Source organism: Pangasianodon hypophthalmus, chromosome 4 (assembly GCF_027358585.1).
Source record: "Pangasianodon hypophthalmus isolate fPanHyp1 chromosome 4, fPanHyp1.pri, whole genome shotgun sequence".
NCBI classification, from domain to species: Eukaryota; Metazoa; Chordata; class Actinopteri; order Siluriformes; family Pangasiidae; genus Pangasianodon; species Pangasianodon hypophthalmus.
Window position 1 is genome coordinate 33,084,797 of NC_069713.1, and position 16,700 is coordinate 33,101,496.

The following is a 16,700-nucleotide window of genomic DNA, read 5'->3' on the forward strand; positions in this document are numbered from 1 at the left end:
GCTGGAAGTTGAAGGAGCCACCGATCAAAGAGTCTCATATATTGGGTATGTGCAGGTCAGTGTTCAGTTGTGTAAAGCGTTCATTAACTCAGAACCTCAAATGCAGATATAAGCCCTGATAGTATCAGACACACGTTCCAATGGCAGTGTACCAGCCATAATAGGGACAAATACTCTGGATTCCCTTTACAAGCGATACTGTGACATTACCTCCTCCAAAAGCACCCCATTCTGTGGTTATGCCCAAATCCTCAAAATTCTACATTTGAGGCACCAACAGAGGTCAAGTGTTAAACTTGGAATAGCAAGGCTTAAAAGCTGTGAGCCAAAAGTTGTTCCTGCTGGTCAGAATGTAGTTCTTGAAGGATACATGAACATAAAATCTGCAATTCATAAACAATTTGCATTACTGGAGCAGCCATCAATTTCTTCCTTACCTGGTGGAATCTTCACTGATAGCTGTTTGATTTCCTTACCAAAGATCTCCCCTTTTAAAATCCCTGTGCAAGTAAGAAATGAGATGGACCATGACATAATAATTCCTATTAACTGTGTAATTGCTGAGTTAACTATTCCACAAGACACAATCCAAAATATCCACTTTGACCAAATGAAAACAGCAGCTTGTTCAAGTCAGCAAAATGCAGACACAAGTTCAAACTTGAAGTTTGACTTTGGAGAGTCTCCTCTTTCGGAGGAGTGGAGAATGCGGAGTGTCGAACTGAACAGTTATTCTGATGTTTTTGCACACCATGATCTAGATAACAGTCATGCAACAAGGGTCAAGTACAGAATCAAATTGCCAGATGAAACACCATTCAAGCAGTGTTCCCATTCCCTGCATCCATGAGATTATGAGGCTGTTAGGAAAGACTTACAATCCCTCCCAGATGCAGGCATCATCCGAGAGTCCGAGTCTCCGTTTTCATCACCTATCGTGGTGGTACGCAAAAAGAATGGCGACGTGAGATTATGCGTTGATTATCAGAAACTTAATTCACAAACCATTAAAGATGCCTATGCATCACCTAACCTGGAAGAATCTTTCTCTGCACTCAGCGGGTCTCAGTGGTTCTGGGTGATGTATTTCAAGTCAGGATTCTCCAGCTTTTGTATGCCCCTAGGATTCTGGGAATGCAATCGTATGCCAAAAACGGATCACAAATGCCCCAAGCACATTCCAGTGCTTAATGGAGGAGTGCATGGGAGATATAAATTTGAACAAAGTGCTGGTATTCCTGGATGATTTGATTGTCTTCTCCACAATATTTGAGGAGCATGAGATATGGCTGACAAATGTTTTAAACAGTTTGAGGGGATATGGCCTCATGTTATTGCCTGAGAATTTCTGCTTCTTTCAGACTTTGGTGTGTTATTTAGGCCATACTGGATCACACAAAGGAGAGGAAACAAACCCAGAAAAAGCAAAGCCATTGAAGACCTGGCCAAAACCCCAAACTTTAAAAGAGTTGAAGTCTTTCCTTGGCTTTTTGCGCAGGTTTGAGATTATTCAAAGATTGTAAAGCCTCTGATGACAAAGACTCTGTGTTGTTATTGTCATCAACTGCATGCACTTTACTAGATCTGCACATCTTAGCAATCTGATTCAATTCAATTCAATTCATTTTTATTTGTATAGCGCTTTTTACAAAGGTCATTGTCTCAAAGCAGCTTTACACAAACAAAAGTAAAGTGAAGTGTGTGTGTATGCCGTCTCTGATGAGCAAGCAGCATGAGCAATTCATTTTCTCACAGTTCTTACACTGTTTTCCATACGCCGGTCAGTAGCGTACCATGGTCACTTCCACATCTTTTGCAGATAAACTTGCTTGCTTTCTTTTGCTTTGTTTATGATTTATTTTTTTCACTCTCTTTTTTGCATGCTTGCTTATGCTTCATGTCATCAACAGTTTTTTTAATATAAGACTAATCTCTTTTTTTTCTCACTTTTTGTTGATTATGGACATTTGTCTTCTAAGTAAAAGATTTAAGAACTTTTATACAACTGGTCTAGAATCATTTCCTGACATCTGCATTTTAATCTAAAATGTTCTCATCAGCCCCAACAAAAAAGTAGCTAAACTCCAATCTTGCGTGCAGAAAACCCGGGTTTTATACTTGCTCAGGGTGAGGTTCTAACACCTTGGGTTCTGTAGATATAATATTTTTGGTTTATTAATGTGAGACACAATCTATCAATGTATCTTTGATGTAGCTAACATTAGACGAGTGGAGGGATGTACTGTGATAATCTGTACATGAGGTTATGTTGCTGTAACTGTTTTATTTCACCTGAAATGTGTGAGTTGAATACCTGCAGTGGAGGCTTAGAGGGCATTGAGAGCATTGTTTGTCATTTTAAAGCACAGAGGAGCTTCGCTCATACATATAAACATTTGCTGACAAATTAACATTTGCTATTTCTGTGAAATATTTACTTTTTCATAACCAGTAATTTAATGTATTTGAAGATGTTGTAAAGATTTTTTTCCATCATAGTGTGTCTATGGAAAATGTTTATTTTCAGAGAAAGAAAGAAAGAAAGAAAGAAAGAATAAATTGCTGTCTGCCAGCTTAACAAAACTGTATCATAATTAAAAGACAGAAAGAGAGGAAAGATGACAGAGAGAGAGAGAGGTTTGAAGGGGTGTAAATTATTGAACTTTACATTTGCTCTTCCTTCAGTAGAACAAAACTGTGTTAAAGGTTTTTTTTTTTTACATTTAAAACTAGTCAATCTGACACAGTCTGCTTTGTGTTTTTGTTTCTGTGTGTTTTTCAGATTCCATCAAACTAGAATAGAGCAAAGAAATCAAATGTAGCAGTAATGTTGTAGCTGTAATGCTGCAAGAATGTCCAGAACAGAGTGTTTACTGGGGTTCTGATCCACAGTGTCCACTGGGTCCATGTTCCTGTCCTGGGGAACCTGACAGCATGGTCTTCAGAAGTCAGTGATCAGTGCAAGAAGGAGATAATGAGCAGTTAACCAACAGACTAGGTTGTAGCTGAGCTAACAACTCCTCATACAAAGGAAGCTCTGATTATTGGGGTTGATGGATGACGTTCTCAGGCCATAGGGACGGCTCGGGAAAATCTATAACTGCAGAAGGAGATTAATAATAAGTATGAAAACACAGAAGAGTAACATGATTGCCTTGGTTTGAGTTCAGATTCCTGGCTTTACACACAGCAGTGTTGCCTCTGTGACACTGTCTATATTGTACAGTATCTTAAGTCATCCAGCTCCCCCTATAGACAGATGTAGGAATGACGACTCTGGAATCAGTCCTCCATAGTCAGGGCAACTCGACTCTCTGTTTCTTCTGATATTCCTAATGCATACAAACAATTTTAATGAAGTAAATAAAATAAGGGTGTTATGGAGGCACAGCAGGTAATGTTGCTGCGTCACAGCTCCAGGGGTTCGATCCTGCAACTACATCTGTCTTCACCTCCATTACATGACAGAACAGCAACAGGTGACTCATTAGACCATGTTACTCTGTTCCACTGTGTATATATACTGTATATATTTTCTATAAACAGTAAAATACACTAGCTATAAAACACCATGAAATCAAACCTTTTACCCATTCTCTCTCTCTCTCTCTCTCTCTCTCTCTCTCTCACTCACTCACTCTCTCTAATCCTACTAAATTACTGCTATAAAATTAGGAAATCCTCGAATGCATTTAGTTCTGGTTCATGTGATGTCAACATAGTAATGAGTTGAAGATTAGCAAAACTTTGCCTGGTCTTTCTGTAAATCTTCAGCTGTACAGTTTCAGTGAGCCTGTCCCCACTGTAGCCTCAGATTTATATGTATCTTATTTATATGTCTTATGTAGCTATTTTCCCATCTAGAAATGTTGAAATTAGGGAAATTAGGTGATTGTGGATAATCAAAGTAAGTAAATATGCTCCCCCTCCTGAGAGAAAATCCAGCTTCACTTTTTGTACAGTGTGTTTGAGTTTTGTGTCACTGTGGGCTGCAGGGCGCAGTAGTACAGTGCAGAGTCTGATACTGCAGCAGGAAAGATCTCCAGATCTACTTTCTTTTCCTTTTTATGGAGTCTGGTGGATAGTCTTGGGTCAAGGTGTTCAGCTTTAGTGACAGTTTCTGTAGCTTCAAGAATCAGCAGCAGAAACTCTGGTCTTGATCCAGGTTTTTGTTGATACCAGTGGAGACTGTAAACTGATCCAGTATATGTGCAGGACAGTGTGATGTTGCTGCCTTCAGTTACAGATCTGGAGGGTTTTTCTGGTTTAATGCTGTTGTCTGCAGCCTCTGCTATAAAAACATTATAGAATAGAATCACCATTTATTAATAATGAATTAAAGTGGAAATTGTGCTTTTTGGTAATTATAAAATGTATATTTTCATGTGTAATGTATATGACTTACCGATATCAGCAATAGTGAAGAAAAGCAAGAAGAGGAGTAACATTGTTATCCTGAGTGTTTAGTTCAGACCTCTAGCTTTAGAAATAAATGCCAGTGTTGTGTATTTGAGATTGTCTCTGATGTCTCTACATGTAGCTCCACCCACTCATATTTATTCATTTATTCATCACAACTCTGCTTCCTCTCATACTGCACAGGTAGCCTATCAGATTATTGTGTTAATTTGAGGACATTAAAATCATTCATTTGGCTGGCAGATGGGCTTCATACATAAGCTGTATTGGAATGGGGCTAAAAAAGCACTTTATTAGTATAAGTAACAATAGTTGTGATATCTTTCTTAAAAAATACTTTGTAGCATGAAAAATGTAGATTTGTGAATTTAGTGTGATTAATGTGTAGTTGTCATGTTTAAATGCTCTTTATTTTAGTTTCTCTTTCTTTCAGCTGCATATGTTACCACAAATGCTGTTTGTGTCTGTGGTTAACTGATAACAAGTTGGTAAAGGGAGTATCTTTGATGTGGTTTTAGAAACTTCATATAAACCATTGTTATGTTTTTGTACAGCCTTTCATTGACTCTGTATTACTGTGCTACATCTCTGAGAGCGCAGTGATAGAGTGCAGAATCTGAGAGCTTTAGACCTCTGATAGTAAGTTCAGTAGAGTCTCTGGTTGTTTTTGACTCTAATCGAGTGTCAGTAGGTTTGCGCTCTCCAGGTTGTGACCTTGCGCCTTTATACAGTAAAAACTGTGGTGCACTGTTAGGATATTGTTTGTACCAGTAAAGATAAATGTTATTGCTGCTTGACTCATATGAACATTTCAGAGTAACAGTGTCTGTTTCATTCCTGATAATGTTGGTATCTTCATCCGTCGGCCAAATTTTATCTGCAAAACTGCCTGCTGTAGAGAAGAACATAAAGAAATAAATCTGTAAAGTATTTTTGTAAACAAAATATTGACTTAAGAAATTGAGATATGACTAGATTAATAAAAACATGGGTATTAATTAATACAGTTGATTAACTGGTGAAATTGAATTACCTGCAGCTAGAGTGAGAATCAGTGGTGTGTATCTCACTATGTACAGTAAGTTGTATAGTTGAGCCATTTCTGAACACAGCTCTGTGAGGATTGTGTATAATAGTGCTGTATGTGCTGAACTTTACACATGAGGGAACACGTCTCTAGAAGGCCACACCCAGGAAGTGCTGCTGTTGTAGCATAACTTTGTACAGATCATCACTTCACAGTATCAGTGACAGCCTGTGTTGTGTTTGAAAATTTAACATCTATACAAAAATCTAAGCCTCTGCCAGTTTGGGTGTTTTCTACATTATTTTTTACACTAAAAAACAGAAAAAAAAGTGACTGGTGAAAAAAAGGATTTGGTATTTGCCTGTTAAAATCAATGCATCACCTTTAGCAACAGACATGAATTCATTTATCGACTTATTTATTTACTTACGTAAAGTTGTCAATAAGTTGTTTGTTAATCATTTATTTTATAGTTTCTTGTTTCTTGAAACACCAGATGGTGCGACTTGGACACATCATCAGTGATGAACCCGGGGTCATAGGGTGTTTCAGGACTTGGATCATCAGACACCCTCACCCAGGCGACCCAGCCCAGACCCAGTAGCGCGCCACGCCACTGATCAGCCCTCTTGATCCTCAGCCACCTCGACGTTTTTTCTACAGCTTTGGTGATGTTCTTGGTGGCTCTTCTTTCCTGTAACCCTCTGATGTAATGTGCTTTCTTAACTGGTGTGGTTCTGCATGCCGTGTTGCTTGTCTCTGTGTCTTTGTTTCTGTTTCCTTTGCAGCTGCTGCACTGTGAGCTGGTGTGTGTAAGCAGACCCAACCTTCTTGTGTGGAGGACATTGTGTTTTATATTTTGTTTTTTATTTTGCACAATTCTCAGTTATGCAGATTTTCAGTTTGTCACGTCCACCATGGACAATTCCCCTCCAGACCACCAGAGGACTCCCTCACTCACATTTTTTGAAATTCTTCTTTTGTTGTCTGCCCCACTTCCTTCCTTGTTTGTGCTCACCTGTTTTGTGTTGCTCTAATTAGTTTCCCTATTTAAGTTCTGTGTTTTCCCTCCTTAGTTGTGCAGCATTGTGTGTGTAGTTGGTGTGGCTGCTGGTGTGTTATTTGCAGTGTGAGTGGTTTTTGTTGGTTTTACACTTTTTCCTCCAGAAAAAAAAGCATTATTTGACTGGTTCTGTAGATTATGGATGTCAAATTCCGGTCCTAGAGGGTCGACTAAAGCTGTTAAAGAATGAGTTGAATTAGGCGTTACAGCATGGAAATCACCAAACTGCTGGACTCCAAACCTCGGGCACCAGAATTTAGCAGCCCTAATGTAGAGAAACATACAGCGGAAGTGGTGTTATCTTTCTACATTTCTTCCAGAATTCAAAATGACAAAGCTTTTAGCCAAGACATTCTTCATATTGAAAATATTGGTCAGTTCACATCTAATGCAGCTGGAGAATAAGATCAGTGTCCCCATATCTTTTCAGTATCCCTATATCTTTTTGTAAAGTACATCACAGTAATAAACTGTGTGGCTGTCAGTACCTCTGCTTCACTGAAGCTTCACATTAAGGCATCTTCACATGAACATTTTAGGCAGAACAATTCAATTCAATTCACTTTTATTTGTATAGCGCTTTTAACAATGGACATTGTCACAAAGCAGCTTTAGAGAACTAAATGGATTCATAAAAATATATTGTAAATATGTGAATTTATCCCTAATGAGCGAGCCAGAAGCGACAGTGGCAAGGAAAAGCTCCCTGAGACAAGACAAAAGAAAACAGAATAGCAGCCAAAAACAGCAGAATGAAGGAGCATCTAGGACTCGTGAAGTAAAAAGCATTGTCTAACGCCCAAGTCATGTTTGCTTCTGAGGCAGATGATTATGAAGTGAGTAAGCAGGTTGATAGTTCATCTTCAGCAATGAAGCAGATTCAAAAACAAATAGCTGACCTCCAAGCCCAACTTGCAGCTTTCACCACATCCAAAGAGGGGAATCAGAGAAAACTAAAATGACGAAGGAAAAGAAACCCAAAGCAATCGAAGACCCCACGTTCAAGAAGCAAACATTAACCAACCCTGATAGAGTAAGCAGAAAACCTAGGCCTTCCTATTGCTTTCAATGTGGCAAAGACGGCCATATCACCAACAGCTACAGTAATCCTCCAAATCCAGTACTTGGTCAGCAAAGAGAAAGCAGCTGCAGATAAAGCAAGAGGTTTAGGAGAGGGACGATGGAGCTAAACAGAAAACATCCCACTCTTTAAACTTGGAGGAATTCCCGTTGAGGAGCTGATGGGAACTAGACAACAGATAAGCTCCAATCAGAGGCCTAAACTTAATGCAGCATTTAATCATCACACTGTACTTCCAAAAGGGTTGGTTGGAAGTGAAATTACAGCCAATGTTAAACTGGAAAGAATTGATTGCAACTGTTTAATTGATAATGGATCACAGGTCACAACAATTTCCCAATCATTCCATGATCAGTACCTCTCCGAACACCCTATTAAACCTGTGAATGATGTGCTGGAAGTTGAAGGAGCCACAGATCAAAGAGTCCCATATATTGGGTATGTGCAGGTCAGTGTTCAGTTGTGTAAAGAGTTCAATAACTCAGAATCTCAAATGCAGATATAAGCCCTGATAGTACCAGACACACGTTCCAATGGCAGTGTACCAGCCATAATAGGGACAAATACTCTGGATTCCATTTACGAGCAATACTGTGACATTACCTCCTCCAAAAGCACCCCATTCTGTGGTTATGCCCAAATCCTCAAAATTCTACATTTGAGGCACCAACAGAGGTCAAGTGTTAAACTTGGAATAGCAAGGCTTAAAAGCCGTGAGCCAAAAGTTGTTCCTGCTGGTCAGAATGTAGTTCTTGAAGGATACATGAACATAAAATCTGCAGCTCATGAACAATTTGCATTACTCGAGCAGCCATCAATTTCTTCCTTACCTGGTGGAATCTTCACTGATAGCTGTTTGATTTCCTTACCAAAGATCTCCCCTTTTAAAATCTCTGTGCAAGTAAGAAATGAGATGGACCATGACATAATAATTCCTATTAACAATGTAATTGCTGAGTTAACTATTCCACAAGACATAATCCAAAATATCCACTTTGACCAAATGAAAACAGCAGCTTGTTCAAATCAGTAAAATGCAGACACAAGTTCAAACTTGAAGTTTGACTTTGGAGAGTCTCCTCTTTCGGAGGAGTGGAGAATGCGGAGTGTCAAACTGAACAGTTATTCTGATGTTTTTGCACACCATGATCTAGATAACAGTCATGCAACAAGGGTCAAGTACAGAATCAAATTGCCAGATGAAACACCATTCAAGCAGTGTTCCCATTCCCTGCATCCATGAGATTATGAGGCTGTTAGGAAAGACTTACAATCCCTCCCAGATGCAGACATCATCCGAGAGTCCGAGTCTCCGTTTTCATCACCTATCGTGGTGGTACGCAAGAAGAATGGTGACGTGAGATTATGCGTTGATTATCAGAAACTTAATTCACAAACCATTAAAGATGCCTATGCTTCACCTAACCTGGAAGAATCTTTCTCTGCACTCAGAGGGTCTCAGTGGTTCTTGGTGATGTACCTCAGGTCAGGATTCTCCAGCTTTTGTATGCCCCCTAGGATTCTGGGAATGCAATCGTATGCCAAAAACGGATCACAAATGCCCCAAGCACATTCCAGTGCTTAATGGAGGAGTGCATGGGAGATATAAACTTGAACAAAGTGCTGGTATTCCTGGATGATTTGATTGTCTTCTCCACAATATTTGAGGAGCATGAGGTAGTGCTGAGAAATGTTTTAAACAGTTTGAGGGGATATGGCCTGATGTTATTGCCTGAGAATTTCTGCTTCTTTCAGACTTTGGTGTGTTATTTAGGCCATACTGGATCACACAAAGGAGAGGAAACAAACCCAGAAAAAGCAAAGCCATTGAAGACCTGGCCAAAACCCCAAACTTTAAAAGAGTTGAAGTCTTTCCTTGGCTTTTTGCGCAGGTTTGAGATTATTCAAAGATTGTAAAGCCTCTGATGACAAAGACTCTGTGTTGTTATTGTCATCAACTGCATGCACTTTACTAGATCTGCACATCTTTGTTTTTTAAGAACTTTTAAACAACTGGTCTAGAATCATTTCCTGACATCTGCATTTTAATATAAAATGTTCTCATCATCCCCAACAACAAAGTAGTTAAAGTCCAATCTTGCACGCAGAAAACCCGAGTGTGATACTTGCTCAGGGTGAGGTTCTAACACCTTGGGTTCTGTAGATATAATATTTTTGGTTTATTAATGTGAGACACAATCTATCAATGTATCTTTGATGTAGCCAACATTAGACGAGTGGAGGGATGTACTGTGATAATCTGTACATGAGGTTATGTTGCTGTAACTGTTTTATTTCACCTGAAATGTGTGAGTTGAATATCTGCAGTGGAGGCTTAGAGGGCATTGAGAGCATTGTTTGTCATTTTAAAAGCACAGAGGAGCTTCGCTCATACATATAAACATTTGCTGACAAATTAACATTTGCTATTTCTGTGAAATATTTACTTTTTCTTAACCAGTAATTTAATGTATTTTAAGGTGTTGTAAAAATATTTCCATCATTGTCTGTCTATGAAAAATTTTCAGAGAAAGAAAGAAAGAAAGAATAAACAGCAGGGCTTCTGTCTGCCAGCTTAACAAAACTGTGTCATAATTAACAGATAGAAGGAGAGGAAGGATAACAGAGAGAGAGAGAGAGAGAGTGAGAGGTTTGAAGGGGTGTAAATTATTGAACTTTGCATTTGCTCTACCTTCAGTAGAACAAAACTGTGCTAAAGTTTTTGTACAGTGCAGTTGGATTTCCTGTCACTGTGGGCTGCAGAGCACAGTAGTATAGTGCAGAGTCTGATACAGCAGCAGAGGAGATGAGCAGATCCACTTGTTTATTTTTATCATCAACTTCAGCAGACATTCTTGGGGGAGGGTTGGGACTCAGAGCTCCAGTTTGAGAAATATAAAGAAGGAACTCAGGTTTAGATTTTGGATATTGTCTGTACCACTGCAGGGTGCCTCCTGTATAACTTGTGGGGTATTTGCAGGACAGAGTAACATTATCACCTTCATCTACAACTTCACGAGGGGAAAGTGACTGTATTGAATCTGCCATGGAGTCACCTGTCATAGAGAAGAGAACATAATGTTTTTAACCTTTACACAATCAAACCAGAACTACATAAGTCACACCCACATTCTGATGTTTCTTAACACCACACAGAATAATTAATCACTAATTCAACACTTAATATTTCTGAAAGAACAAAAAGTCAATGTAGAACTCACCTAAACTGTCCTGAACTCAAACTGTAAGCAGGAAAATAATGTAATTATGAACAATTATTCATTCTAGTCTATAAAAATATAATCCAATAATTGCATTATTAAATATTTTAATTGCCTGTTATATTTTTCTAAGTGGTGCTGCTACATTAGGGGCATTGGCCCCACCACATATTGCAGTGAACAAGTACACTACATGGCCAAAAGTATGTGGACCCCTAACCCTCACACCCATATGTGGTTCTTCCCCAAACTGTTCCCACAAATTTGGAAGTGTACAATTGTCTAGAATGTGTTTGTATCCTGTAACATTAAGATTTCCTTTCACTGGAACTAAGGGAGCCAAACATGTTCCAGCATGACAATGCCCCTGTGCAGAAAGTGAGATCCATGAAGACATGGTGTGCCAAGGTTGGTGTAGAAGAACTCGAGTGGCCTGCACTGAACCCTGATCTCAACCCCACTCAACACCTTTGGGATGAATCGGTATGACGGCTGCACACCAGGCCTTCTTGCCCGAAATCAGTGCCTGACCTCTTGCACACTTGTAGCTGAATGAGAACAAATCCATATGGCCACGTTCCAAAATCTAGTGGAAAACCTTTAGAGAAGATGTTCTAGCAGCAAAGAGGAGACCAACTCCATATTAATGCCCATGGATTTGGAATGATGTTCAATACTCTGAATACTTTCTACACTTCTTTTGGCCTTTGGTGCAAGACTGCAATAAGATTAAACATCATGTACAATCTCTGTTTTTAATTCAGATCATTATATATAAAGGTGCTCTGTATGTTTGATTGAAGAACTGGTAGAGTCTATATTATTGTGCAAAGTAGTATTCATAATCAAAGAAGTCAACATCTCTGGGGGATGTGAGCAGGGTCCTAGTACTTGGCCCACAATAAGAAAACTGACTATGCCATCTTGTGGAGAAAGGAGAAAGACTTTAACACACCAAGGGTTTTGTTTGTTTGTGTGTTTTTTAACTGAACCCTACCACGATGCCCCAGTTTGCACTAAAAAAGGGGATGCTGGGAATAAGAAGTTATTTTTCATTCACAATCATAACAAATAGTAATTTGCAGAACATAACTTTATATTTATATTTAACTCCTGAACTTGTACAGAGCCTCAGCTGCTTCACTCGAGTTCAGCTTTCTATCTAATGTAAGTGAGTAAGCTAGGGAACTATCTTTCAAAACAACAACATCTTTCCCAAATCAAGAAACTGTTGTTTATAGCTGACAACAGGAGCCACCTAATAATGTAACTGAGTAAGCTAAAAATATGTAAATGTCTTGTGAATCCTTCTTTATTCTTCTTTTCTCTTTCTTTCAGCTGCATATTTTACCACAAATGCTGTTTGTGTCTGTGGTTAACTGATAACAAGTTGGTAAAGGGAGTATCTTTGATGTGGTTTTAGAAACTTCATATAAACCATTGTTATGTTTTTGTACAGTCTTTCATTGACTCTGTATTACTGTGCTACGTCTCTGAGAGCGCAGTGATAGAGTGCAGAATCTGAGAGCTTTAGACCTCTGATAGTAAGTTCAGTAGAGTCTCTGGTTGTTTCTGACTCTAATCGAGGATCATCAGGAGTGCTCTCCTCACCAGATTCTGACCTTGCGCCTTTATACAGTAAAAACTGTGGTGCGCTGTTAGGATATTGTTTGTACCAGTAAAGATAAATGTAATCGCTGCTTGTATCATATGAACATTTCAGAGTAACAGTGTCTGTTTCTTTCCTGATAATGTTGGTATCTTCATCCTTCGGCCCAATTTTATCTGCAAAACTGCCTGCTGTAGAGAAGAACATAAAGAAATAAATCTGTGAAGTATTTTTGTAAACAAAATATTGACTTAAGAAATTGAGAAATGACTAGATTAATAAAAACATGGGTATTAATTAATACAGTTGATTAACTGGTGAAAGTGAATTACCTGTAGCTAGAGTGAGAATCAGTGGTGTGTATCTCACTATGTACAGTAAGTTGTATAGTTGAGCCATTTCTGAACACAGCTCTGTGAGGATTCTGTATAATAATGCTGTATGTGCTGAACTTTACACATGAGGGAACACATCTCTAGAAGGCCACACCCAGGAAGTGCTGCTGTTGTAGCATAACTTTGTACAGATCATCACTTCACAGTATCAGTGACAGTGAACTGAGTCACCAATACAACACACAACTATTCCACTGTTGCTGATCAACACACTGCATCCCACTTCACCTCTTAAACATCTCTTTACAGTGGTGGGAATCACATCCCACTATTAGCAAACTTATTCTATTTATTATTGAGTTTTTATAGTTATTAGCCTGTTTGATTGGTCTCTTGATTCCTTTCTTTTTAGCATTTTGTTCCTATAAAAATATGGATTTGTTTATTTGTTCAGCGTGGAAGCTTGGCCCATTAATATGAATAAATTAAGCTTTATTTGGTTACTAAAATGAATAAAAACCTGGCTATAAATAGAGTTCACATAACTACCTGTAGATGAGGCTGAAAAGCGATTCAGTTCCCACACCATTCTGATCTTTAAAAAACACAACACTTCCATAACTCTCTACAGTCTATTTAAATGCATTTAAAGTGGATTTATCGTTATTATTTACCTGAAGAGGTAATGTTTACTGAGTAGGATTTTAATTTTACACAATAACAACATATTCTAATGTAAAGACCCTTTTTTTATTTAAACACATTTTAGCATGAATAGATGTGAAATATTCTTCATGATATGTAGTTGCTCTAATAAATAAACACAATCTTATTCAACTCACAACATTTCACTTAAACATATATTTTTCTAAACAAATTCTGTCCACAAATAACAGCTACATTTGTTGGGACATTTTGGGTTTTGGGTTTAAATAATAAAACAGACCTGATGCATGAGAATTAAATTTATGAAATAATAAAATTTCTTAATATCCAGAAAGGTGATTAATATTTTCTATGGAGATTATTCTAGCACAATCAGCATAGATATTGAAAGTTATTCCAACATCAAAGACTGGAAATTGGAAAAGGAAAATTTATTTGAATCAAAAAGCCAAACAGCTCCCCCTCCTGAGAAAAAGAAAAACCTCCCTTTTGTGATGTGAAGGAGTTTTTGTACAGTGTAGTTGTGTTTCCTGTTACTGTGGGCTCCATGGCGCAGTAGTACAGTGCAGAGTCTGATACTGCAACAGGAAAGATCTCCAGATCTACTTTCCTCTCATTTTTACGCAGTCTGGTGGATAGTCTTGGGTCAAGTTGTTCAGCTTTAGTGACACGCTCTGTAGATATATAAATCCTCATCAGAAACTCTGGTCCTGATTGAGGGTTTTGTCGATACCAGTAGAGATAGTCAGCTGATTGATCATATGTGCAGGTCAGTGGGGTGCTGCTGCCTTCACTTGAAGATATGACGGGTTGGTCTGGTGTAATGCTGCTGTCAACAGCACCTGCTGTAAAGACATTGCAACAACATAAACATTTCTATTTTCATTGCTTAAGGAAGTTAATTTTTTTTTTCACCAACTGAATCATCATGTTTAGGTATCAGTACAAATCTCCAGCATCCACCTAAAGTTTGTGTATAATATAAATGACTTACCAATGTTTTTAACAGCTATGAAAACAAAGAAGAGGAACATGATTGTTGCGAGTGTCTCTCTTGCAGTAGATATAAACGGCAGTATCTCTGTGAAACTGTCTAAACTGTATCTCACCACATCTAGCTCCTCCCACTTTTACTTAGGCGTAGTCAAGTGCTCTGGCTTTCCACAACCCCAGAAGACTTGCCTCATTCCAGCTCAACTGGATCAGCTGCAGGATCCTGAACAAGAAAGTTATGAAAAACAAAACACAGTTCAGTAGGAATGGAAGAGGAATTGGGCCATTGGGCTTGGGCTTGGATGGGATGCCAGCCATTCACACACTATTCAAAGCTAGAGGTAATTTACAGTTGCTGATCCACCTACCTGCATGTTAATGGGAGGTGGGAGGAAACCAGTGAACCTGGAGGAAAGTGTCTGATTTTAAGGAAACTCTGTGGAGCAAACATGCCTTAACGAATGGATGGAAACTCTGCAAGGTGAAAGAATTGTCTTCCCAAGTCACATTTCCATGTTATTTAATTTTGATGATTTCTGTGACACTATAAACACTATTTCCTTGATTTAAGAAAGGTTATGTCCAACTAATAATATTTGATCAGATTTAATTCACTCTTTGAGTTTGTTACAGTACAGAAAGATCAGAAACATTCTCTGGACACGATATCAGAATCTATTACAAAGCTGGGATGCAGTGCAGCTGCAAGTCAAACTAGGATCCTTTAAGCTGCATTTCATTATAATGCCCATATGATCTTCCAGGATGAATCCTGCTTCTCCTATTCATATCTACAGTTATACTCATTTAGAATGCGTTATCTGTTTAATCCAAATAATGTATTTGCATTTGGTTACATTCCTACTGGATCAGTAACTAGAATGCTAATTGTAGGCAGAGTTTACTGTCTTTTCTTCCTCTTGTTATTCTTCAACACTTTCATGTGTGAGGTCTGTGTAGGTTTTTGTACAGTGCAGTTGGATTTCCTGTCACTGTGGGCCGCAGAGCACAGTAGTATAGTGCAGAGTCTGATACAGCAGCAGAGGAGATGAGCAGATCCACTCGTTTATTTTTATCATCAACTTTAGCAGACATTCTTGGGGGAGGGTTGGGACTCAGAGCTCCAGTTTGAGAAATATAAAGAAGGAACTCGGGTTTAGATTTTGGATATTGTCTGTACCACTGCAGGTAGTTGTTTGTACCACTGATTTGATATTTGCAGGACAGAGTAACATTAACACCTTCATCTACAACTTCACGAGGGGAAAGTGGCTGTATTGAATCTGCCATGGAGTCACCTGTCATAGAGAAGAGAACATAATGTTTTTAACCTTTACACAATCAAACCAGAACTACATAAGTCACACCCACATTCTGATGTTTCTGAACACCACACAGAATAATTAATCACTAATTCAACACTTAATATTTCTGAAAGAACAAAAAGTCAATGTAGAACTCACCTAGTGAAAGCCACAGACACATGAATATAACAGTGAACATGATGAATGGTCTTAGCTGAATGAAAATATTCTTTCTGTACTCTGATATGTTAACATCATAAAGGTTGCTGAAGCTCCGCCCCACAGCATCACATGACAGTGTCACCAATGTTACTGACAGATTGTTGATTCTTACTGAAGCATCCTGGCTTTACACTCAGCATCACATGGGGAAACTGTCTTACTGATAATAAAGGTTTTTATTTATATTTTATACCAGTGGTGTCAAAGTCATTTTAGATAATGGGCCACACTACTGTAACTTTAATGTCAAGTGGGCCAAAAAAAAAAAAAACAGTTTAGTGATGAATAACACATCAACCACTCCACTTAAATGTGTTCATTTACCAGCATTTATCTGAAAGCTCTATTCTAAATGTACAAAGAGGAAGTTGTAATTGCCAAAGTATTCACTCCTGTCACTGTGAAACCTCTAAACTGGTTCTTTTGGAAAGAGACACAGTTACAGAGTGAAAGTAGCACAATGTGCCAGTAGATGAGTTTATTGCTCTGTTTTGCCCTCTAGTGGAATTACAGAGACTAGCACATTTTCCCTAATCTTTTCATTCAATTACTTCCACAAGATAATTTGAATTTAGAACAAAATTGTGGTGGGGCAGATTAGCCAGTACCCCATTAGAGCTTGGAGTGTCACTTCTGCAGCAGAAGTAGTGCTGTAATGAGGCTGACTGTCTCCATCTTGTTGGAGAAGGATAACATTTTAAACTCACTATAATTTGTGGACTTATGAATTTCTAATTTTTTACAGCCAATAGTACATTAG

At 38.4% G+C, this 16,700-nt stretch overlaps 3 gene segments (V, D, J or C); all 3 read right to left on the reverse strand.

The window, feature by feature from the left end:
* Nucleotides 1-3,947: 3,947 nt before the first annotated feature.
* On the reverse strand, nucleotides 3,948-4,448 carry LOC117597170 (T cell receptor alpha variable 21-like). The segment is given in 2 exon segments: nucleotides 3,948-4,291; nucleotides 4,406-4,448. Coding segments are annotated over 2 exon segments (387 nt in total).
* Nucleotides 4,449-13,503: 9,055 nt separating this feature from the next.
* On the reverse strand, nucleotides 13,504-14,469 carry LOC117596965 (T cell receptor alpha variable 5-like). The segment is given in 2 exon segments: nucleotides 13,504-14,266; nucleotides 14,416-14,469. Coding segments are annotated over 2 exon segments (483 nt in total).
* A 947-nt stretch (nucleotides 14,470-15,416) lies between these two features.
* LOC128318191 (T cell receptor alpha variable 12-3-like) lies at nucleotides 15,417-15,917 on the reverse strand (the record flags this gene model as incomplete). The annotated part of the segment is given in 2 exon segments: nucleotides 15,417-15,712; nucleotides 15,878-15,917. Coding segments are annotated over 2 exon segments (336 nt in total), but the record flags the coding sequence as incomplete, so codon positions are not given.
* Between the last annotated feature and the right edge of the window lie 783 nt (nucleotides 15,918-16,700).